The sequence below is a fragment of the Trachypithecus francoisi genome, unplaced genomic scaffold (genome assembly GCF_009764315.1).
Source record: "Trachypithecus francoisi isolate TF-2019V2 unplaced genomic scaffold, Tfra_2.0 Lachesis_group14, whole genome shotgun sequence".
NCBI lineage: Eukaryota > Metazoa > Chordata > Mammalia > Primates > Cercopithecidae > Trachypithecus > Trachypithecus francoisi.
The window spans coordinates 42,946,215-42,971,128 of NW_022681459.1; the positions used below are offsets into that span (position 1 = coordinate 42,946,215).

Below are 24,914 nucleotides of genomic sequence, written 5' to 3' on the forward strand. Positions count from 1 at the left end.
AGGAATGGGCAGGGGCACAGACAGTGGGGAACTCCAGCCCTACAGGTGTCCAGAGACGCTCTTCAGCCTCCCTGGCCCAGGTCTGGTCCAGGCAGGACAGCCGCACTCACCAGGGCTGAGGCATCTTGCTGCAACCCAGGAAGTCCCTGGGGCTGGGACCGGCAGGGGCTTCTGGGAGGAGTCCAGCTCTGCCCCCATGGGCCGCCACCAGGGCACCGCTCTGCCCCGAGCTTCCCCGGCCCACCCTCTGGCTCCTCCGCAGGCCTGGAGCCACGTGTGTGGTTCTCACACAAACTGGCTGAAGGTCAGGCAGAACCGAGTTTGCATCCCGACTGTGACCTCGCCTCTCTGGGCCTGCATTCCCGCGGCACTCACTCCAGGGTTGCTGAGGACTATGGAAACCGTGCCTGGGGGGAATGCCAGCTATTGTTCATAATAAGAGAACAGGCACTTCCCACAGTGTGGGCTTCAAGTGGGTCAGCCCTAGAGGTGATCTAGTTCCAGCCAAAAGTCAAGCCACAGTTGAGATAACATGCCCCCCACCCTGCTGGGTATAGGAGCTTTGGAAGACCAGATATAAAAAACAAAGCTTCTCAGACTCCTTGGAACCCACTAAACGTTTCTTATCTTTCAGGCGGGAGGCAGACTGTGAACAAAATATTTGGCGATGGATTTACCTGGAAGTGGTAAGAGTGGATGACAGCGGGCCTTTCACAAAGGAAGAAACTTGGGACGATAAAGAGAACTGTGAACTAAACTTGGCAGTCAGAGAAGATGAACCCAAACAAACTATGTTGAACAATAATATATAAATGCACAGATGCTTGTGTGTATGTATTTGCTGCAGTAAAGGTAGGGTGGATGTTATATGGGGAGCAGGGTTCTTGCTCTTCCCCAGGACTCAGCTTGTTCTTCAGAAACCTGGATGTGCTATCACCATAGCGACTCTCTCCCCAGGCCTAGGGGCTAGGGCCTCCGGCTGCCCCTGTCCAGCTCACCTCAGATCTTGGTGGGCCATTCTGCAGGGACTGGGGATCCCAGGACACAGGGCTGCTGGCTCCGTGGGGTAGCTGCTGTCGGGGCTGGCTGAGGGAAGAAGTGGAAGCTTCCTTGGCTCTGGCCGCGTAGCAGTGTGGACAGAGCACGGGTTTTGAGTGCAGCCTGGCCCGAGCCACCTTCCCGGCAAGTCACGACCTCCCTGGGCTGCAGCTTCCTCCTCTGTAGTCAGAGAAACACACACCGCACAGATGGGCGAGGACGCACGTCACTAGTGGAGTCATGCGGCCCGCTTGCTCCACGTTTTTCCCTTCCTGAACCTTTTGGACTTTGGGATTCAAATCAGAATCCTTGAACTTTTGGACTCTGGGGATCAGATAAGAAGGAAGCGGAATGGGAGAGCAGGATATAGCCTGCTGAGACTGGAGGAAAGGATGTCTGGGGCATTTTGGACAGAGGCATGGGAGTGGTGCTGGAGGAAGCAGATGGGATGGGAAAGGATTTTAAGAGGAGTTGCTATGAACTAGGAATCCCTTTCATTGTGTCCAAGAACGACAATAAAATATTTAAGATGGCCAGGTGTGGTGGCTCATGCCTGTAATCCTAACTCTTTGGGAGGCCGAGGTGGGCGGATTGCCTGAGCTCAGGAGTTCAAGACTAGCCTGGGCAACGTGGTAAAACCCTGTCTCTACTAAAAATGCAAAAATTAGCTGGGCATGGTGGCGGGCTAGTAATCCCAGGTACTTGGGAGACAGAGGTTGTGGTGAGCTGAGATCACACCACTGCTCTCTAGCCTGGGTGACAGATCAAGACTCTGTCTCAAAAAAAAAAAAAAAAAAAGGCTGGGCTCGGTGGCTCACGCCTGTAATCCAGCACTTTGGGAGGTGAGACGGGCGGATCATGAGGTCAGGAGATGGAGACCATCCTGGCTAACACAGTGAAACCCCGTCTCTACTAAAAATACAAAAAATTAGCCAGGCGTGGTGGCAGGTGCCTGGAGTCCCAGCTACTCGGGAGGCTGAGGCAGGAGAATGGCCTGAACCCAGGAGGCGGAGCTTGCAGTGAGCCGAGATCGCGCCACTGCACTCCAGCCTGGGCGACAGAGCGAGATTCCATCTCAAAAAACAAAGCAAACAAACAAACAAAAAAAAACACTTAAGATGCTCCACAGTTACTTTTTTGACTATTAAACTATGTTTTCTTTTTTTTTTTTTCTGAGACGGAGTCTCGCTCTGTCGCCCAGGCTGGAGTGCAGTGGCACGATCTCGGCTCACTGCAAGCTCCGCCTCCCGGGTTTACGCCATTCTCCTGCCTCAGCCTCCCGAGTAGCTGGGACTACAGGCTCCCGCCACCTCGCCCGGCTAGCTTTTTGTATTTTTTAGTAGAGACGGGGTTTCACCGTGTAGGCCAGGATGGGCTCGATCTCCTGACCTCGTGATCCACCTGTCTCGGCCTCCCAAAGTGCTGGGATTACAGGCTTGAGCCACCGCGCCCGGCCTTAAACTGTGTTTTCTGAAACTCATGTGATCTAGTTGAGAAACCAAACTACATTGTATTCCTAATTGACAAGCGGAAGCTACAATTACAACAGCTTCTGAGGAGGGGCCTGCTTTTTTTTTGAGATGGAGTTTTGCTCTGTCTCCCAGGCTGGAGTGTGATGGCGTGGTCTCCTGCCTTAGCCTCTGGAGTAGCTGGGACTATAAGGCAGGCACTACGACGCCCAGCTAATTTTTATTTTTGTATTTTTTCCGACCTCAGGTGATCCACCTGCCTCGGCCTCCCAAAGTGTTGGATTACAGGCGTGACCACCATGCAGGGCCAGAGTGGGGCTGCTTTAACCCCAGAGGGGCAGTGTCAGAACAGCTCTCCCGATGCTCTCTGCTTGGGCGCAGGCTGGCCCGGGCCCCTGAAGCTGCCTTAGGGTCCCCAGCTCTCCCGCACTCCTCACTGCTCTCCAGGCTGCCAGCAATTCTTTGCTGCCTCCAGCTATTTTGTTTTAGGTAAGAGAAGAAAGTAGGGGTGGGGGAGACAGCAGTCTTTCTCTTGGTGCTACACTAATCCATTCAGGAAGACATTTACTGAGTGCTGGGCACTGCTCCGGGTCTGGTGACATTGTAGTGCGCAAAAGACACATTCTAGTTCTCAAGTTCGGCCGGGGGCAGTGGCTCACGCCTGTAACCCCAGCACTTTGGGAGGCTGAGGCGGGTGGCTCGCTTGAGCCCAGGAGTTCAAGACCAGCCTGGGCAACACAGTAAAACCCCATCTTTACAAAAATACAAAAAATTAGCTGGCCATGGTGGCCCAGCTACTCAGGAGGTTGAGAGGGGAGGATTGTTTGAGCCCAGGAGGCAGAGGCTGCAGTGAGTCAAGACCACATCACTATACTCCAGCCTGGGTGACAGAGCGAAACCCTATGGCCCCTAAAAAAAAAAAAAAAAAAAAAAAAAAAAAAGGGCAGGGCGCAGTGGCTCATGCCTGTAATCCCAACACTTTGGGAGGCCAAGGAGGGTGGATCACCTGAGGTCAGGAGTTCGAGGCCAGCCTGGGCAACATGGTGAAAACCCATCTCTACTAAAAATACAAAAATTAGCAGGGCGGCCGGGCGCGGTGGCTCAAGCCTGTAATCCCAGCACTTTGGGAGGCCGAGACGGGCAGATCACGAGGTCAGGAGATCGAGACCATCCTGGCTAACCCGGTGAAACCTCGTCTCTACTAAAAAATACAAAAAACTAGCTGGGCGAGGTGGCGGGCGCCTGTAGTCCCAGCTACTCGGGAGGCTGAGGCAGGAGAATGGCGTGAACCCAGGAGGCGGAGCTTGCAGTGAGCTGAGATCCGGCCACTGCACTCCAGCCTGGGCGACAGAGCGAGACTCCATCTCAAAAAAAAAAAAAAAAAATTAGCAGGGCATGGTGGCGGATCACGAGGTCAGGAGTTCGAGACTAGCCTGGTCAACATAGTGAAACCCCATCTCTACTAAAAATACAAAAATTAGCGGGGCATGGGGGCGCGTGTATGTAATCTCAGCTACTCGGGAGGCTGAGGCAGGAGAATTGCTTGAAGCCAGGAGGCAGAGGTTGCAGTGAGCTGACACAATACCACTGCATTCCAGCCTGGGCAACAGAGGGATACTCTGTCTCAAAAAAAAAAAAAAAAAAGAAAAAAAAACCCCACAAAAATTAGCCTGTGTGGTGGCGGGCGCCTGTAATCCTAGCTACTTAGGAGGCTGGGGCAGAAGAATCACTTGACCTGGGAAGCGAAGGCTGCAGTGAGCAGAGACTGTGCCACTGCACTCCAGCCTGGACAACAGAGAGATTTTGTCTCAAAAAAGAAATAAAGAAAACAGTTTATATAAAGTAATAAATTTTTAAAAAAGGACTTCAGTTGGCTGGACGTGGTGGCTCACACCTATAATCCCAGCACTTTGGGAGGCCGAGGCAGGTGGGTCACGAGGTCAGGAGATGGAGACCATCCTGGCCAACACGGTGAAACCCCCTTTACTAAAAATACCAAAAAATTAGCCGGGCGAGGTGGCAGGCACCTATAGTCCCAGCTACTCAGGAGGCTGAGGCAGGAGAATGGTGTGAACCCGGAAGGCAGAGCTTGCAATGAGCCGAGATCCGGCCACTGCACTCCAGCCTGGGCGACAGAGCGAGACTCCGTCTCAAAAAAAAAAAAAAAAAAAAAAAAGGGATAGGACACAACCGTTTCTGTCTGAAGCCAGGGAGTCCAATAATTGAGAACATTGTGACTGCTCTTATAGTCACATTCCCTGCTGTTTCTAGAGCTAAATTACTACTTTAGAAACTGTGGGCCGGGCGCGGTGGCTCACACCTGTAATCCCAGCACTTTGGAAGGTCGAGGCGGGCAGATCACCTGAAGTTGGGAGTTCGAGACCAGCCTGACCAACATGGAGAAACCCCATCTCTACTAAAAATACAAAAAATTAGCTGGGCATGGTGACATATGACTATAATCCCAGCTACTCGGGAACTCGGGAGGTTGAGGCAGGAGAATCGCTTGAACCCAGGAGGCGGAGCTTGCTTTGAGCTGAGATGGCGCCACTGCCCTCCAGCCTGGGCAACAGAGCGAGACTCCGTCTCAAACAAAACAAAACAAAACAAAACAAAATTGTGGCTCCCTGGCTACTGGAATAGGGGTATTTAACAGATGCCAGAGAAATCAGGCACACCCTAATCCCAGGGCCACTCCACAGCACAGCTAGACAGACGTGAGTGTTTCCACCCATGACGAGCATTGGGCGGGAGCATGTGCCTCCCTACCCCGAGGCTGTACCAAGCTGCTGCAAATCCAGCCCCAGAAGTTCCCTTCAGCAGGCCTGTGGTAATCAAAGCCTGTGACTTGACAAGATTCCTGGCAGCAGTAAAGGCATTAGTAAACAGGCAACAAAGATGAAACCATTAGCCAGGCAAGGTATGAAAGGAGTCATAGCACCATGAAAACTCCAAACCTGGCACCAGGGCCGATAATTGCTCCCCAAGGCAACCCACAAGCCTACATGTTAGTCACTCTACAGATATTTGCTGAGTGACTACTGTATGCCATTTGCAGTTCTAAGCAGCAAGGACACAGCTGGGGAACAAAGCAAGGCCTTGCCCTCCACAGAATTGAAATCCTACTGGTTCCAGCACTGATGGGAATAGACTTCTTCCCTTTTTCTTTTTTTTTTAAGAGACGGAGTCTCACTCTGTCGCCCAGGCTGGAGTGCAGTGGTGTGATATCAACTCACTGCAACCTCCGCCTCCCAGGTTCACGCCATTCTCCTGCCTCAGCCTCTCGAGTAGCTGGGACTACAGGCACATGCCTCCACGCCCAGCTAATTTTTGTATTTTTAGTAGAGACGGGGTTTCACCATGTTGGCCAGGCTGGCCTTGAACTCCTGACCTCGTGATCCGCCCGCCTCGGCCTCCCAAAGTGCTGGGATTACAGGCATGAGCCACCGCGCCTGGCCAGGAATAGACTTGTAAAGTGACACAGCCCACCCCGCCACAGGGAAGCCCTTGTGTTCTCTCAAGGCCTAAAGTTCTCATAGGCCTAAAGGATCTCATAGGCCTAAAGTTCTCATAGGCCTAAAGCATCCCCAGCAAGGGGTGTTCTTGCAGCAAACGGCACCTGGGGCAGCCACATTGCCTGGCCAGGGCACTTGCTACGCTGCCAAGGAATTTGGTCAACAAAGGGACAGTTGTTCAACTATTGAGTCATTTAAGGTTTGCTGGCCGGGTGCGGTGGCTCAAGCCTGTAATCCCAGCACTTTGGGAGGCCGAGACGGGCGGATCACGAGGTCAGGAGATCGAGACCATCCTGGCGAACACGGTGAAACCCCGTCTCTACTAAAAATACAAAAACTAGCCGGGCGACGTGGCGGGCGCCTGTAGTCCCAGCTACTCAGGAGGCTGAGGCAGGAGAATGGCGGGAACCCGGGAGGCGGAGCTTGCAGTGAGCTGAGATCCGGCCACTGCACTCCAGCCTGGGCGACAGAGCGAGACTCCGCCTCAAAAAAAAAAAAAAAAAAAAAAAAAGGTTTGCTGAATGCTTCAGACTGTCAGCCAATGGCCCGCATTTCCTCACCTTCTTTTTTTTTTTGAGACGGAGTCTTGCTCTGTCACCTAGGCTGGAGTGAATGGCATGATCTTGGTTCACTGCAACCTCCGCCTCCTGGATTCAAGCCATTCTCCTGCCTCAGCTTCCTCAGTAGCTGGGATTACAGGCGCACACCACTATGCCCAGCTTATTTTGTATTTTTAGTAGAGACGGGGTTTCACCATGTTGGCCAGGCTGCTCTCGAACTCCTGACCTCGTGATCTGCCCGCCTCGGCCTCCCAAAGTGCTGGGATTACAGGTGTGAGCCACCGCGCCTGGCCTCCTCTATTGTCTTTTCTGAAGGAATTTAGAGTGTATGAATCATAATCTAAGTGCTGGGATACAGAACAATGAGAAGACACACCTGAAACTCTTTGGAATCAAAGTGGGAAAGGACTAGAAAAACAGCCACCTGGACGACAGAGGCTCCCTGTCACAGCTCGGGATGCACCATCTGGCTATGACATTGTGTCACTGTGCATTGGGAAGACAAGTGCATTCACAATTCACATGTGATAACTGAATCATATTAAGAAGGAATTTGATATGTCTCTACTAAAAATACAACAATTAGCTGGGTGTGGTGACGCATGTCTGTAATCCCAGGTACTCAGGAGGCTGAGGCAGGAGAATCGCTTGAACCTGGGAGGTGGAGCTTGCAGTGAGTTGAGATCGCGCCACTGTACTCCATCCTGGGTGACAGAGTGAGACTCCATCTCGAAAAATACATATATAAATAAATAATAATAATAATAATAAGGGAGCATTGGCCAGGCATGGTGGCTCACACCTGTGATACCAGCACTCAGGGAGGCCTTAGTGGGTGGATCACGAGGTCAGGAGTTCGAGACCAGCCTGGCCAACGTAGTGAAATTCTGTTTCTACTAAAAACACAAAAATCAGTCAGGCGTGGTGGCACGTGCCTATAGTCCCAACTACTCGGGAGGCTGAGGCAGGAGAATTGCTTGAATCCGGGAGGTGGAGATTGCAGTGAGTTGAGACCATGCTGCTGCACTCTAGCCTGGGCAAGACTCCATCTCAAAAAAAGAAAAAAAAAAAAAAGCATAAGGAAGCATTTAAAAGCAGAAGGAGGGGTGTGCAGAGCCTGGATGTGGGCGTGGTGTGAGCAGAGGGTTCAGGGAACAGAATTGTGGGAAGGAGGCAGCAAAGGAAGGTTCGACCATACGTGGGGAGCCTGGGTGGCTAGAGACAGTATGTGCCCTCCTAAAAGGGCATCTCTTTTGTTTTCTTTTCGATTGGCATTTTCACAACATGAAAAGTGAATTTTTTTTTTTTTTTTGAGACGGAGTCTCGCTCTGTCGCCCAGGCTGGAGTGCTGTGGCCGGATCTCAGCTCACTGCAAGCTCCGCCTCCCGGGTTTAGGCCATTCTCCTGCCTCAGCCTCCCGAGTAGCTGGGACTACAGGCGCCCGCCACCTCACCCGGCTAATTTTTGTATTTTTAGTAGAGATGGGGTTTCACCATGTTAGCCAGGATGGTCTCGATCTCCTGACCTCGTGATCCGCCCGTCTCGGCCTCCCAAAGTGCTGGGATTACAGGCTTGAGCCACCGCGCCCGGCCGAAAAGTGAATTTTTAAATGTGATCCTGTAGGCAGTAACAAAACACTGAATACTTCTTTTTTTCAGGGGGACAAGATCTGGGTCTGTCGCCCAGGCTGGAGTGCAGTGGCGCAATCTCAGCTCACTGCAACCTCCACTTCCCAGGCTCAAGCGATCCTCCCACCTCAGCCTCCCAAGTAGTTGGAAACACAGGTGTATGCCACCATGCCAGGCTAATTTTTTAAAAACTTTTTTGTAGAGATGGAGTTTTGCTGTGTTGCCCAGGCTGGTCTTGAACTCCTGTGCTCAGCTGATCCACACGTCTCCACCTTCTGAAGTGTTGGGATTACAGGCGTTAGCCACTGCCTGGCCACACTGAATGCTTTTAAGGGGGAAAATACCACACTGAATGTGGTATGAGGACAATTCTGGAAGAATGGGTTGAGGGCGGTCAGTGAGAGGCCAATTAGGAGACACTTCACAGTAAAACAATGAAGTGGAGAGGGAGGGGTGAGAGAAAAAGCCTAGAGAACAAGGGTTACTGGGAGAGAACTTTATAGAGAACAAAAAGGCCTGGCCTTGGTGACTGTCCAGGGCTGAAAGGCAGGAAAGAACCATGGAGCTGTTTCCGCTCTGCGGAATGAAGGATGCGAGTTAGGAACCGAAACTGCCTGCAGGGAAGGAGAGAGATGGGGTCACGGGGGCTTCAGGAACTCTCTCCTCAGCACTGTGGGAGGGAAGTCAGCCAGCAGGCACACCGGCTTGGCGGAAAGAACCCCTCAACTGTGTAGACACCATGCTGCTGTGGTTGGCCCTGGGCTAGTCCTCCAGCGCCCAGGTGCTGCATTGCCAGGAGTATTTCCAGATACCGAGTCCTACCTTCTCACCACTCCAGACTCTAGTTTTCAAGCGTGGAGGTGGCTAAGGATGGTTTTGGCGTGGAGTCAGAAGCAGTTTTGGGAGGAAGTGGGGAGGAAGTCAGAGAGGAGGCGCGTCACCGTCAACTGATCTCACCACCCAGCAGCACTCAGAGGCTGCTCCGGCCACCCCGCCTGAATCCCACTACCAGAACTCACCTGTGGCCTACCCTGTTTTGCTAGAAGATAATGAGCTAACAGGAATGATCCATTACTTTTTGTTACTAATGAACATGTGTTCCCTTTCTTAAAGTGCTTAAAGTAATAGAAAAAAAAAATTAGAAAATCCAGAAGGTACAGAATATTGTAAAAGGTCTTGCTGTGTTGCCCAGGCTGGAGTGCAGTGGTGTGATCTTGGCTCACTGCAGCCTCAACTTTCCTGGCTCAAGGGATCCTCCCACCTCAGCCTCCTGAGTTGTTGAGACTACAGGTGTGCACCATCATGCCCAGCTAATTTTTAAAAAATTATTTGTAGGCCAGGCGCAGTGGCTCAAGCCTGTAATCCCAGCACTTTGGGAGGCCGAGACGGGCGGATCACGAGGTCAGGAGATCAAGACCATCCTGGCTAACACGGTGAAACCCCATCTCTACTAAAAAATACAAAAAATTAGCCAGGCGAGGTGGTGGGCGCCTGTAGTCCCAGCTACTCGGGAGGCTGAGGCAGGAAAATGGCGTAAACCCGGGAGGCGGAGCTTGCAGTGAGCTGAGATCCGGCCACTGCACTCCAGCCTGGGCGACAGAGCGAGACTCCGTCTCAAAAAAAAAAAAAAAAAAATTATTTGTAGGCCAGGTGCGGTGGCTCACTCCTGTATCCCAGCACTTTGGGAGGCTGAGGCGAACAGACCACAAGGTCAGGAGATTGAGACCATCCTGGCTAACACAGTGAAACCCCGTCTCTGCTAAAAATACAAAAAATTAGCCGGGTGTGGTGGCAGGTGCCTGTAGTCCCAGCTACTCATGAGGCTGAGGCAGGAGAATGGCATGAACCTGGGAGGCGGAGTTTGCAGTAAGCCGAGATCACGCCACTGCACTCCACTCTGGGTGACAGAGTGAGACTCTGTCTCAAAAAAAAAAAAAAAAAAAAATTATCGTAGAGATGGGGTTTCGCCATGTTGCTAAGGCTGGTCGTGAATGCCTGGGCTCAAGCAATAATCCCACTTCAACCACTCAAAGTGCTGGGATTACAGGCATGCTCCATCATGCCTGGCTAATTTTTGCATTTTTAGTAGAGATGGGGTTTTACCCTGTTGTCCAGGATGGTCTGGAACTTGTCAGCCTCAAGTGATCTGCCCACCTCGGCCTCCCAAAGTGCTGGAATTACAGGCCTGAACCACTACGCCCAGCCGGAAAAGTGATTCTTAATACACTGTAATTGAGGATCACACTGTGAACAAGACACACTATTTAGAAAAACGATACTAGCTGGTGAGCTGCAGGGAGGAGCGTGCTAGAGTTTTCCAAGCTCCCCAGATCACACCACTTTTCGCTCTTCCCATTTAAAAACGTCTCATTCCCATGGCTGGACTCCTCTGGCTTTCCCTTCTGTGCAGCCAGTGCTAGATCACCACCGATTGTCCCCCCGGATGCCTGAGAGCTCCTAACTCAGCTCCTTGCCTTCAGCCTTATTGCCCTCAAATCCACCTTCCGGACTGCCAAGTGGGTGAAGGGGCGCGGGGGTAGTTTTGGGCCTGCTGCCTTCCCGAGGCTCTCGGGTCAGGCTCCCACTCCAGTACAACCTGCCCTGGTTTTCCTCTCCCTCATCCCTGCTTTCAACTCTTGCTTTCAGAACACGTCAGTCTTGCATCTAAGTCTTGCACATACTGTCCCCTTCACCCAGGACACTCTTTCTACATCCAAACCCAGTGATTTACAAATGTTCATTGGGCTCCAGCTCAGACGTCACCTCCTCCCACACGCCTTTCCGGAGTCCCCCCATTCTTGGCTAGGAGCCCACTGCTGTTATCCCATCAAATATTCAAGTTCATCAAGTTGTAGCACTTACCGCATTACATTGACACTGACTTGCTTCCCCATGAAAATTACTGGTTATTTGTGAGTTAAGACGGTCTTGAGGCCAGGCGTGGTGGCTCACGCCTGTAATCCTAGCACTTTGGGAGGCCGAGGTGGGCAGATCACCTGAGGCCAGGAGTTCAAGACCAGCCCAGCCAAATGCTGAAACCCCATTTCTACTAATAGAAAAAAAATTAGCCAGGCATGGTGGCAGGCGCCTGTAATCCCAGCTACTTGGGAGGCTGAGGCAGGAGAATTGCTTGAACCCGGGAGGCGGAGGTTGCAGTGAGCCGACATCAAGCCACTGCACTCCAGCCTGGGCAACAGAGTAAAATTGTCTCAAGGAAAAAAAAAAAGTCTCGGGGCAGTATCCTAGCCATGGTGCAGAGGCATCCAGTAAGCATCCTTGAATCAAGGAGCCACAATGACTTCCCCTCTGACTTTGCCGTCAGACCTGTCACGAGACTGCCGGCTCCACTGTAGGGCTGTGCTTCTTTCTTCCTGCTGTGAGGAGCTGGGTTGGGGGCCTCAGGGTGAGGACCACGTCCCCACCTATATCCTTTTATTAGCAGAGCAAAGGTGAGTATTCCCAGGAATGAGCCCTCACTCTACTAGTCAGGAGCCAGTTCTTGACTTATTGCCAAGAAAATCACTTGCTTCCTGGCTTGGATGTTGCCTGGGATACCCCAGTCAGGGGAGGCCACTTCCTCGTGCCCACCCCTTCTGACTCTGTCCAACAAATGGGATGAGTGTCCCTGTCCCACTGGCTGCTCTTCCCCTTTCCCCAAATGGTTTATTTGCTAGAATAGTCTTTTCCTACCAACTCTTAGCTGGATGCAGACAGACAAGACACTTACCTGCTTTCGGCAAGAACCTCTGCCTTTACTGGAACCCAGGATACAGTCCAGATCACTGCTGAGCTGCAGGGAGAGGTGGCTTTCAGTGCCAGCCATCCTGGGCTGGTTTTCCCTTCTGTGGTCGGTTTCCCTCCCACTGCATCCCCCTCATCCCCGCTGCAGGGTTCCAGACTCTCACCGCACACTGCACCTTCAAATAGGTTGGGTTTGAAACAAAACCCAAAGAGGCTACTAGCCAGTCAAGCCACGCTGTACCTCCCCAGGTGGCAAGCAGGTTGCTGTTTACTTGGTTGCTAATATGACTCGGACAAAAGTCCAGGCTGGGAAAAGATTTTAACAAGGCAGCTTGCGGGTGAGCGGAGATTCACCGCCCACTGAGAGACCTGGAAGCCAGGGAGGAAGACAAACACTGAAAATCAATCCAATGCAAACACTTCTGCAAGACATTTGGTGCCAGAAGCAAATCTCTGCTTCTCAGTCTCATGCACTCTTCTTACTGCTGATAACCGGCTATTTCAATGATCCTGGGAGGCACCCTCCCTGCAGGAATACATTTTCTGTTCATTTTGTATTTGTATTTTGTTGGGGGCTATCATGTGCTCAGCTGCAGAAGGGCTGCAATGTAGTTTTGGCACATTCTCCACTCTTAAGAATGTTACAAGTGTAAGAAGAAGAGGGCCAGGCGCGGTGGCTCACGCCTGTAATCCCAGCACTTTGGGAGGCCGAGGCGGGTGGATCACGAGGTCACGAGATCGAGACCATCCTGGTTAAAATGGTGAAACCCCGCCTCTACTAAAAGTACAAAAAATTACCCAGGCGTGGTGGCGGGTGCCTGTAGTCCCAGCTATTTGGGAGGCTGCGGCAGGAGAATGGTGTGAAACCGGAAGGAGGAGCTTGCAGTGAGCTGAGATTGTGCCACTGCACTCCAGCCTGAGGAACAAGAGCGAGGCTCCATCTCAAACAAACAAAGACAGCCTGCTCACAGAAGGGAAGAGGTGCGAATGGTTTCTGTGAAGATTCTGTAGGGCTTGGCAGGCGATTAAACATGTCAGAGGCGGGCATCAGATTTGAAGCACGCATCAGCAGGAGGAAGATACATTATCCCCCCACTGAGTGTTAAAAGTAGGGGGTAGGTAAGAAGACAGGGGAGGGAAGAGAAGTTTGGCAGCTGACATGAGCTTAAAGTGGCAGTTGCAGATGAGGGGGTTACAGTAGGCACCAGAAACAGCGGTGCAGTGCTGTGTCACACCCACAAGCATGGCTCAAAAAAAGAGATGGGCGTTGGTGAGGATGTAGAGCAATTGGAACCCTTGTGCATTGCTGGTGAGAATGTGAAACAGGGCAGCCATGGTGGAAGACAGTATGGCAGGTCCTCAAGGGAGTAAACACAGAGGCCAGGTGCGGCGGCTCACGCCTGTAATCCTTGTGCTTTCGGAGGCTGAGGTGGGAGGATCACTAGAACCTGGGAGTTTGAGATCAGCCTGGGCAACATCCAAGACCCCATCTCTTTTTTTGTTTTTCTGAGATGGAGTTTCACTCTTGTTGCCCAGGCTGGAGTACAATGGCACAATCTTGGCTCACCACAACCTCCGCCTCCCGGGTTCAAGCGATTCTCCTGCCTCAGCCTCCCGAGAAGCTGGGATTACAGGCATGCACCACCATCTCTACTAATTATGTGCTTTTAGTAGAGATGGGGTTTCTCCATGTTTGTCATGCTGGTCCCGACCTCAGGTGATCTGCCTGCCTCAGCCTCCCAAAGTGCTGGGATTACAGGTGTAAGCCAACACACCCGTCCAAAAGATTTTTAAAAAATTAGTCAAAAAAACCCCAAACAAAAAATCAGCCAGGCGCAGTGGCGTGTGTAGTTCTAGCTACCTGGGAGGTTGAGGAAGGAGGATCACCTGAGCCCCGGGGTTGGAGGCTGCAGGGAGCTATGATCATACCACTGCACTTCAACTTGGCAAGACCTTCTCTCTATTAAAAAATAGAAAACTTGGCAGGGCACAGTGGCTCATGCCTATAATCCCAGCACTTTGGGAGGCCAAGGAGGGCGGGCGGATCACGAGGTCAGGAGATCAAGACCATCCTGGTCAACATTGTGAAACCCTGTCTCTACCAAAAATACAAAAATAAGCTGGGCGTGGAGTGCTGGAGTGCAGTGACGTGATCTCAGCTCACTGCAATCTCCACCTCCTGGGTTCAAGTGATTCTGCAACCTCAGCCTCCCAAGTAGCTGGGATTACAGGCACCTGCCACCACGCCTGGCTAATTTTTATATTTTCTGTAGAGATGGGGTTTCACCACGTTGGCCAGGTTGGTCTTGAACTCCTGACTTCAAGTGATCCACCTGCCTCGGCCTCCCAAAGTGCCGGGATTACAGGTGTGAGCCACTGTGCATGGCAAGGGTCAGCGTTTAACAGGGCAGAGTTTCAGCTGCAAATGTTCTGGAGATGGAGGGTGGATCGTGATGGCTGCACATCAATATGAATGTACTAAACGATGCTGAGATGCATACTTCCAATGATACATTCTCTGTTACATTTTACCACCGCAAAAAGGCAAGAAAGCTGGGTAATGAAGCTAGTAAGGTTACATTTAAACACAAATGGGCAGCAATAGGGTGTTAGTATTAATGTGACATATAATCAAATGGCTAGGAAAGGACTTTTTTTTTTTTTTTTTTTTTGAGATGGAGTCTTGCTCTGTCGCCCAGGCTGGAGTGCAGTGGCCGGATCTCAGCTCACTGCAACCTCCGCCTCCCGGGTTCACGCCATTCTCCCACCTCAGCCTCCTGAGTAGCTGGGACCACAGGCGCCCGCCACCTCGCCCGGCTAATTTTTTTTGTATTTTTAGTAGAGACGGGGTTTCACCGTGTTAGCCAGGATGGTCTCGATCTCCTGACCTCGTGATCCGCCCGTCTCGGCCTCCCAAAGTGCTGGGATTACAGGCTTGAGCCACCGCGCCTGGCCGGAAAGGACTTTTAAAACATTAGGCAAACTATGGGAAATAAAGTCTGGAAATTACATTGTAAATCATTTTAGTAATACAAAATTTGGAACAGTGGCAAATAAATCCAATGGACAAAACAGCAGCAGCAGGCAACATCCAACAGGCATTTGGAAGAGGGTGGTCACAGTATGGCAAAGAAACGTGAATTAAAGACAGAATTGAGTCTGCACAGAGTGACAAATCAGGCTGCAGAGGCAGAGAAAAGATCATCCCCAGGGAGGGCTACTAGGCTTAAGTGATCCACCCACCTCAGCCTCCTGAGTAGCTGGGACCACAGGTGCACACCATCAACCTGGCTAACTAAAAAAATTTTTTTTTGAGGTGGGGCCTCATTATGTTGCCTAGGCTTTTTTTTTTTTTTTTTGAGGTGGGGTCTTGCTCTCTGTCCCCCAGGCTGGAGTGCAGTGGCGCAATCTTGGCTCACTACAACCTCCATCTTCTGGGTTCAAGCGATTCTCCCACCTCGGCCTCCCAAATAGCTGGGACTACAGGCACCCACCACCACGCCCGGCTGATTTTTTTATTTTTAGTAGAGTCGGGGTTTCACCGTGTTAGCCAGGCTGGTCTTGATCTCCTGACCTCATGATCTGCCCGCCTTGGCCTTCAAAGTGCTAGGATTATAGGTGTGAGCCACTGTGCCCGGTCAACTTAAGTCCTTTAAAAAATTTTTTTTACATTATATAAACTGTTTTCTTTCCTTTTTCTATGCTATGCCTCAGATTTGAAGATGTTCAGCTCAGACTGCCTGCATCTAAGGACCAAAATGTAAATGTCAGGGCCATTCCTCCAGGTCAGTTTGCATCAGAACCATGAGAGTTGCATCTGTTGCTAGTTATAAGAGAGAGTTGGGCCCTTCTTCAGTTTAAGGTCTTAGGTGGGATGCCAAAATTTGCATTTCTAGCAAGTTCCCAGATGATGGCCATGCTACACTGTGAACATCACAAAAGATCATGTGAGTAATGATCAGAGCAGGCTGAGGGAGTGGGGAGAGGAACACCGTCACTTCTCCCAAGCTGCAGTTTCTGCAGATCTGTGCTGCCTTTGGGAAATGTTTAGTATCACACCGGACGTAATTACTTGTGCTGCATTTTCTGAATTATGCAGTTTTCATCTTAGCTTAGAGTGGAGCCAGGGCAAAAGAGGAATTCAAGTTGGAACAAGGAGTCCGAGAAGACGCGACTGCTGGACAGAACAAGCGATGAAGCCAGTCCCCAAACTGATGAGCCCGCAGCTCTATCCAAATTAAATGGGCTGAGAAAACCAACACGCCACCCTCCTGGTACAACTGCATTGCAGGGAGGAAACAAAAACATCTTCCCTTCGTCTGCTATCTCAGCTAAGCAGTGCACTCTTTCTAGCACCACACTAGAGTCCAGTTTTTCTGTATTCTGTATTCACAATACAGGTTTATCATGAACTCTGAGCAGAGGCTATTTTTCTCCCTTTTGGTTTCTTAGTAACTAGGCAAAGTACAAGGCTCACGGTGGGTATTTAATAAATACTTACTGAAAACTTGCCTGTGAGTCGATGTTCATCTCAGTTGTTGAGGCACTCACGGGCCAGGCTGCACTCGGCTTTTCTCACTGCCTACTCAATCCCTTCTCAAAGCAAAACCCGTGGATATATCCAAGGAACTGGCTTCACTGCTTTTAAAAATTCTGTCCGGCTTTAACTGGCTAGAATAGGGCTCCTCATCCTTGTCACAGGCTGTCCACAATGAAGTCCAAATCCGGGACTCTAGGAGCATGTCATGCTCTCCCGAACCTGCAGAAGTCTCAAGGGCACCTGCATTGATATGCACGTCATGGATGTAGAAGGGGCCGGGATTTCAGCACACAATAGCCACATTTGGGCATTTTCCAGATGCCTTCGCCTTCTTGGCTAGTATTTTGCAGTCCATTTTGCACTGAAGGCTTTTTATAAGATTGCTTAAGGAAACTAGGGAAGTGAGCCTTGCTAGCAGAAAGGGGGCCAAAACAGATGCACAGAGGTCCCTTAGAAGTCCAAGGGTACACCATGAGGCCAGGGAAACATCTGCAGGATCAATGTAGAGAAATCAACAGCAGTTGTGGGGAGGACAGTGAAGGCGGCGGCTGCTGCTGGGCCATCCAGGAGAGGGCCCATGATACCTCTTGCATAACAACTGCATGACATAGGCCATTCACCTTCCAGGAGGATTCCAGGGTAAAGATCAGCCCCGAAATAGCCCATCTGGGTGGTTATTTTCTCAGTGCTGTCAGTAGCACTCTCAGAGAACATAAGAGTATAGCAAAATGGAGCCCACAAAGGGGCTGATAAAACTTGGGTTGCCTTTCCTTCCAGTAACACGAATTGGTTTAGAGACAAAAGACATTGATCTTTAACAAGAGAAGCACCTATGGATGTCTCCAAATGTCAAAATAGAAAGTTGATCAGAACTTTTGAGACTAATCTACAGTAACAATGCATAGCTTCCTGTCCCCCTAAATCTTGCCAGAGTAGCTTTTATGCTTATTTTAAGTAAGCTCACTGTGTAGGATTATCTGTGTAAGCTATGTTACCCAGGGCGCTAAACAAGTGTTAAATAATAACAATTCCAAAAATACAGTCACATTTACACTGCCTACTACACTATTTTAAAACAGGTAACCAGTGGAAGATGCTAACTTTTGGTGTGTGTATATATACATACATATATATATATATATATAATATTTTTTTTTTGAGACTGAGTCACTATTTTGCTCAGGCTGCTCTTGAAACCCTGGGCTCAATCAATCCTCCTGCCTCAGCCTCCCAAAGTGCTGAGATTATAGACATGAGCCACTGTAGCCAGAATGTTTGTTTTTTCTTCTGTTGTTGTTGAGACGGAGTCTCACTCTGTTGCCCAGCCTGGAGTGCAGTGGCGCCATCTCGGCTCACTGCAAGCTCCACCTCCCGGGTTCACACCATTCTGCTGTCTCAGCCTCCTGAGTAGCTGGGACTATAGGCACCTGCCACCAGGCCCGGCTAATTTTTTGTATTTTTCAGTAGAGACGGAGTTTCACCATGTTAGCCAGGATGTTCTCGATCTCCTGACCTCGTGATCCGCCTGTCTCAGCCTCCCAAAGTGCTGGGATTACAGGCTTGAGCCACCATGCCCAACCTTGGTATATATGTTTGTGGCTGGTTTTAGTCGGAAGAAAATAAATCTGCAAGCACTCTAACTGGCTAAGCTCCTTATAAAAAATAAAGGCCAGGCACAGTGGCTCACGCCTGTAATTTCTCGCACTTCGGGAGGCTGAGGCAGGCGGACCACTTAGCTCAGGTCTAGACCAGCCTGGGCAACATGGTGAGATAAAAAATTAGCTGGGTGTGGTGGGGTGCCCCTGTAGTCCCAGCTGCTTGGGAGGCTGTGGTGGGAGGATTGCTTGAGCCCGGGAGGTTGAGGTTGCAGTGAGCTGAGACCATGCCACTGTACCCAGCCTGGGCAACACAGTGAAACCCTGTCTCAAGAAAAATTAAAGCCTATCAATAGCCAAATCTGTCGAAAAAACATTCTGGCCTGTTTGGTGAGGAATTCATGTCACGGTAGGACGGCATCTGGAAGTTAGGAACCCAAGTTTGCGTACATTTTAAGGGTGTGCTACTGATATGCACAGGGAGATTTGCTAATGCCATCTCAGCCACTGAGGCAACTGGACTGGGCTCTAGGAAAGCTGACAGGACAGTGAAGGAAGCCAGGCTAGAGTGGTGCTCTTCCCAACCACTGGGAGAACCCATCGAAATGCACAATTTGAGTAGCATCATATCTTATTTGGGGTTTATTAGTGCGTTTTTTTTTTTTTTTTTTTTTTGACAGTCTCACACTGTTGCTCAGGCTGGAGTGCAGTGGTATGATCTCTGCTCACTGCAACCCCTGCATTCTGGGTTTTAGCAACTCTCCTGCTTCAGCTTCCTAAGTAGGTGAGATTACAAGCCTGCGCCACCACGCTCAGCTAATTCTTGTATTTTTAGTAGAGACGGTTTCACCAGGCTGGTCTCAAACTCCTGACATCAAGTGAGCCATGGTGCCCAGCCTGATTTTTCACTTTAAAGTTGATTTTTGTTTTGTTTCAGAAATTATACTGAAATGCAAATACTAAACAAGAAAAGTATGGTTGGCATAAAATGTTTTATCGGAGAAACACTTTTCATGGGAGAATAACTGAACAGTTTTAAAACAGTAGCAGGATTAAAGGCTCAAAAATTTGTTAGCCAATAACAACAGAGTATCAGTGCGGACAATCAGACACCAAACAACTGGAGGTTACAAGGAGAGTGGACAGATCACTGCCTAGAAAGGGATAGCCCTAAGCACGGGTTTGGAAATCGGTACTACTTGTGGTTAAATTTTTATGGAATGAGGATTACTTACACAGCCAATTACAGATGATCCTCGACTTCCAATGGAGTCACCTCCAGATAAACCCATCATGAGTTGAAAACATTGTCCGTTGAAAATGCACTGCATCCACCTAACCCACCGAACACCACAGCTTAGCCTGCCTTCAGCGTGCTCAGCAAACTTATGCTAGCCCACACTTGAGCCGCCGTTTTTATTTTTTTTTTGAGATGGAGTCTTGCTCTGTTGCTCAGGCTTGAGAGTACAGTGGCACAATCTTGGCTCACTGCAACCTCCGCATCCCAGGTTCCAGCAATTGTCCTGCCTCAGCCTCCCGTGTAGCTGGGATTACAGGCACCCACCACCACGCCCAGCTAATTTTGTGTTTTTAGCAGAGGCAGGGTTTTGCCATGTTGGCCAGACTGGTCTCGAGCTCCTGAGCTCAGGTGATCTGCCTGCCTCGGCCTCCCAGGGTGCTGGGATGACACGTGTGAGCCACCATCACACCTGGCCACACCTCTTTTATAATAAAGTGTTGAATATGTCATGGAGTTTACTGAATACCATACAGAAAGTGAAAGAGAATGGTTGTACGAATACTCAAAGTACAGTTTCTTCCGAATGTGTCTCACTTTCGAAAGCTCCCAAATTGAATGATCATTAAACCGGGACGGTCTGCATTTAAGGACAAAACAGGAGTTTTGGTGTCTGAAGACTACAGCTAATTTCTAGGAATGTAGCTACTTTCGATCTGTTCTCCTAGTAACTGGAAATAAAACATAAACGACCTTGGCAGGTAGAAAATTGCGTGCTTGCTTAGGCTGGAGCTCCCACTTCTGGCCATGTGTGTGCACAGCGCGCTCCAGGCTGCAGCTGCCCCAATGCCCCACTGCCCCACTGTACACTCCTTTCCTACCCCAGGCACCCCACAGCCTGGAAGGGGAGAAGTCGTGCACCTCCGGTGTAGTACCTTCTGAAAGCAGACGCCTTTACCAGTGAGATGCCGAGGGCCAGGCCAGGTTTGCGAGGATCAGCTGTGAGGAATGTTTTATCCCTGACGTGGTTTGGAACTGCCCGTCCGTATATGACTGTTTTGAGTTCTCTGGAACCATATTCCTCTCTCGCGTGCACAGGGCCCGTGCCCCGCCTCCATGGATTCTTGATGCATGAGAATGGACAGGAGGGATGGCATTTTAGCCGGTGGCCTTGGGGCCTAGTTCCTGCCTTTGTCCTGATGAAGTCTGGGTTTGCCCTGATGTGGAAATGACACACGGACAGACACACCACACACACAGAGGAGCCTTGCTATTTTAAGAATGTACTTTATACAAAATAACCAGTTCATATGGAAATAAATCTACAGACCTCCAAGGATCAAAAAAGCTTTTTAAAAAGTTCTTTTAAAAAAATGATCCAACACACAATATTGAACTAACTATTGAGGTAAGTGTCGCTCTCAGTGAAACAGGGAATCAGCAGACCACGACAAAATATACACAATATAAAAATAAATAGCATTCCCCTTTCCAGTACTGGCCAGAAGGTTCACACGGCTTTTGCTTTTGCAGCAGAGCAGAGGCTCCGGACACTGTGTGCCAAGGTTGGTGGAGACTGACCTGGGCCCCAGGAGCTGTGCACAAGGCAGGAGAGTGAGGTGCCTGAGCCCTGGTTAGGGAAGGGAAAGGAAGGGGCCGCATGGTTTCTTGAACAGGGGTCAACATTTCAATGAGTTATGCAATATCCATGCCCCTGTTCCCACCCCACCCACCCCCTTCAAAAAACACATGCAGGACAATCAGCTGCTCGTCAGCCGTTCTGACGTTAGAGTTCAGTCAGTCCTCTCATGCAGGACAAGAGGGAGAAACTAGGTAAGAAAAGGTCAAGCCAAGCCCAAACGGTCCCTCCAAATGTCTGTCTAGCACAGAGTGGGATCAACATCCAGCCTGAGGCAAAGCTTGTGTCCCAGCTTAATGTGAAAAATGAAGGCCGGGCGCGGTGCCTCCCGCCTGTAATCCCAGCACTTTGGGAGGCCGAGGCGGGTGGATCACCTGAGGTCAGGAGTTCGAGACCAGCCTGGCCAACATGGTGAAACCCCGTCTCTACTAAACATACAAAAATTCGCTGGGCATGGTGGCACACACCTGTAGTCCCAGCTACTCGGGAGGCTGAGGCAGGAGAATCCCTTGAACCTGGGAGGCGGCGGTTGCAGTGAGCCGAGATCGCGTCATTGCACTCCTGCCTGGGGGAAAACAGCAAGACTTCGTCTCAAAAAAAAGAAAAAAAGAAAAATGGGACGCAGTAACATTCACCCAAACACTGCTGTCCCAAGGGGAAAGTGCGCAAGGCTCGGTGTCCTATGGCTGCATGGCAAAGAGTCCAACCCGCCAAAAAAGAAATGGGGAGCCCAGCTTTTTCTCACGCAGCAAATGGCAATCACATTCTTTGTGCCTATGCAGTGATGTGAGCCCACGAATAAAAGCCTCTGCATTCTCAACCGAAATAAGAAGTATCCTGACTGATGCTACTGTCCGGAGAGTTACCTGTGGAGACACCACACCCCAGGAACCCCAGAATCGGGCAGCACACGGCTCACTAATACATGGGACTGACTTCTGCAATGCGGGTCCATGAAGAATCTGCAGAGGGTGAACTGACCGACAGACAAACAAGGGCAACAATGCTAGAAAACCGTCAGCCTTTCTTTTCTATGAAAACCGAGGTTCTCTTCAAGCATGTTGGGGTTCTGACATTATTGAACTGTCCTTACCTTGCGACTGTAGGATTAAGCCTTCCTGTGAAATTTCAAATCAGGTCTTAAGAGCAGTGTAGTATTTACAGATTTGAACTTCCATTAAAAAAAAGTGAACCAAGAGGTATGGATTGCAAGCTTGTTTCTGACAGCTGTGGTGACTGCAACACTGGGATTCTGTGGGCCTGGGAAGGCACTGAGCACACCCTTTGCCAGCAGTAGGAATCAGCAAAAATAATCTAGTAACTATACAGCAGAGAAATGGCATGGGATAACGACACCAAATGCTTAGTCAAAAGAAGCACTTTCAAGGGACAAGCCAGAGTAAATCGACATTGAAAGCTGAGGTTTGACTGAACTGAGGGGCACAAACTGCAGGTCTTCAGGTTTTCACTAAGCCTAACGAAGAGGAGCATGACGAGGCCTGCCTTCCCAGAGCATCTGGCCTGGGCTCAGTAAGAAGATACGATCTGTTGGTAAGCAGCTCATGTGTACGATCAGGTAAACTAAACCAACCTGATGAAGGCTGGTGATGTAGGAGAGGCGGAGGTGGGATGGAAAGTTACGTCAATAAGAATCCTGCAGGGGTTGTTCTTCTTTATTCTCCACGTGCATTCACTGTAACAAATTTTAGCCAATAGCTCCTGCTACCTTTTAAGTGAGGGGAAAAAGTAGCTGAATTAAAAACTACTTTTTTTTTTTTTTTTTTGGAGACAGAGTCTTGCTCTGTCGCCCGGACTGGAGTGCAGTGGCCGGATCTCAGCTCACTGCAAGCTCCGCCTCCCGGGTTTATGCCATTCTCCTGCCTCAGCCTCCCGAGTAGCTGGGACTACAGGCGCCCGCCACCTCGCCCGGCTATTTTTTTGTATTTTTTAGTAGAGACGGGGTTTCACCGTGTTAGCCAGGATGGTCTCGATCTCCTGACCTCATGATCCGCCCGTCTCGGCCTCCCAAAGTGCTGGGATTACAGGCTTGAGCCACCGTGCCCAGCAAAAACTACTTTTTAATTCTGAGGGGAAAACAAATCTAGAATCTTCCCAAGAAGCTCATCTTTTCTTTCTCTTGGGCCTTAGGGACACAAGTTTCTATTAACAACTTATTAACAACTTAAATAAAGGCGAGCCATGGGTGTTAAATCAAAGAGGTGCGATGCTATTTCCCATTCTCCATGATCTCAGCTATCCCCGTCCTCTTGGGGACCACTGAGAGCCGGCATACTGACAAGGTGACAGCGACCCACAGGGTGAAATGTCCTTCTAGCTTGAGAGCAAACCTTTTCAGGACACCTTACACACTACTTTCTCATTATAACATATCACATAACCATCATTTTCCTAATGGAGAGGATGGCAAATGCATTTGCATCTGCTTTAAGACACTGCATCTGCTTAAGACACTTGGAAAGAGAAGTGCTAGAGGAGGAAGAAAAGGTGAGAAAAAGATCCTGCTTGGCGTGGGTGGACTAGGGGTTCACAGCAGCTCACGGTCATGTGGATTTCTGTAACCTGGCAGCTCCAGACAGCTTCTAGCAGATCCGCACTTCAAAGACCTGTGAAAGCTCAGAACACTCCCTGGACAAAGGACGAAGCACTAGCACCTGTACTGCACGGACACCTGCCCACACAGGGTGCAGGAAGGCTGACAATTCTGCAGCTGCTGTTGCTCCTGTTCACAGTGTTATAATTTAATAGACAGTAGTTCTATTTCCTATTGCTCTTCTTTAATATTTTCTGTCTAAAACCAAGAAGGCAGATTAAGGATAAAGGGATTTACTGACTTTTCCTGTATAGTTCACAGCACTGCTCTAGGAACAGCTGATTGGGGCGGTCACTGGGAGAGGGAGGAGACAGGATTACCTGGAACAGTGCACACACAGCTGCTCGAGGACCACGAGGGCAGAAGAGGGCACTAGGCCAAATGCTGCTCACAGCCACTCCCACCCAGGCCCCTGGGGTAGTCACGGGGAGAGGCCCACAGTGACAGTGCTCCTGTTAGGGAGAAGTGAGAGGCCTCTGATTCAAACCAGCATTACCAGGAAAAGAGAAAAGCTATCAGTGGCCAGATTCTCTGGGCCTAGACCAGGGCTAACCAGCTCCAAACTAGCTGTTTTTTTCCCCTCCTCCCTGCTTCTGCACACACACAGAAACTGAAGTAGTAATGCTCCATGTTAGCGGATGCTAGCTACAGGGCAGACCCATCCAAAAACCTTCTGTCCTCTTCACACCTCTAAACCACGTTATGCCAGTGATAGGTTTCTAACAAGAATTAGGATCCAGTGAGAACACAGGCTCAAAACTCAATCCACTCGCAAATACATCAAATTTAAAAGTAAAACCTCTGAGAGCAAATCTGTATTTTTGTGCATTATACCTCAGAGACATCTGTGTTCCCTACTCAACTCTCAAATCTGCCTGAGCCCTAGGCACCACCACCAGGCCAAGCGTTTGCGTACGGATATGAACTTCTGTCCTCCTGGAACTGGTGTCTCGGATTTCATTTCTCTGTATCACAGATGCCTCTGATCAGCTTCCTTTTCCACGGACAGCGTCATGTTTAGCAAACTGTAAACATGACAGTTCCGTGTTTCACTAGGAATCCTGGAACTGGAGGGAAAAACTCTACTGGCCCCTCCCACAGTTGAATTTATAAGAAACTAGAGCAGATTAATATTTCATAGAGGCTCTTCTACTGTCCCAAAAGCATGCTTAAAAATATGCTACTCTTTACAAAGACCTGTAATTTCAGTATTTTCCTTAGTTTTTTCTTTTGTGGGATATTCAAAAGTTTAAAACGTGGGTCCTAACTTTGGTGACCTCTCAGCTAAAACCAAACACAGAATGCTAATGAGGGAGAATCCAGTGTAATTCAGTTCTACAA

General features: G+C 49.8%; 1 protein-coding gene across 7 annotated transcripts in view; it reads right to left on the minus strand.

Moving 5' to 3' along the window:
• SLC25A18 (solute carrier family 25 member 18) overlaps positions 1–16,744 on the minus strand; it is a 29,141-nt gene extending 12,397 nt beyond the window's left edge. The window contains exons 1-3 of one of the 7 annotated variants that reach the window (XM_033233023.1): positions 16,453–16,743; positions 11,938–12,000; positions 999–1,218 (exon numbers count right to left, since the gene is read on the minus strand). In XM_033233023.1, coding sequence (XP_033088914.1) covers positions 999–1,018 — 20 coding nt within the window. In that variant the 5' untranslated portion in view covers positions 1,019–1,218; positions 11,938–12,000; positions 16,453–16,743. Of the gene's footprint in view, positions 1–110; positions 783–998; positions 1,219–1,240; positions 1,317–11,937; positions 12,001–12,115; positions 12,135–16,452 lie in introns of those variants that run through there. The other 6 variants (XM_033233025.1, XM_033233024.1, XM_033233021.1 and 3 more) reach the window with 6 other exon arrangements.
• Between the last annotated feature and the right edge of the window lie 8,170 nt (positions 16,745–24,914).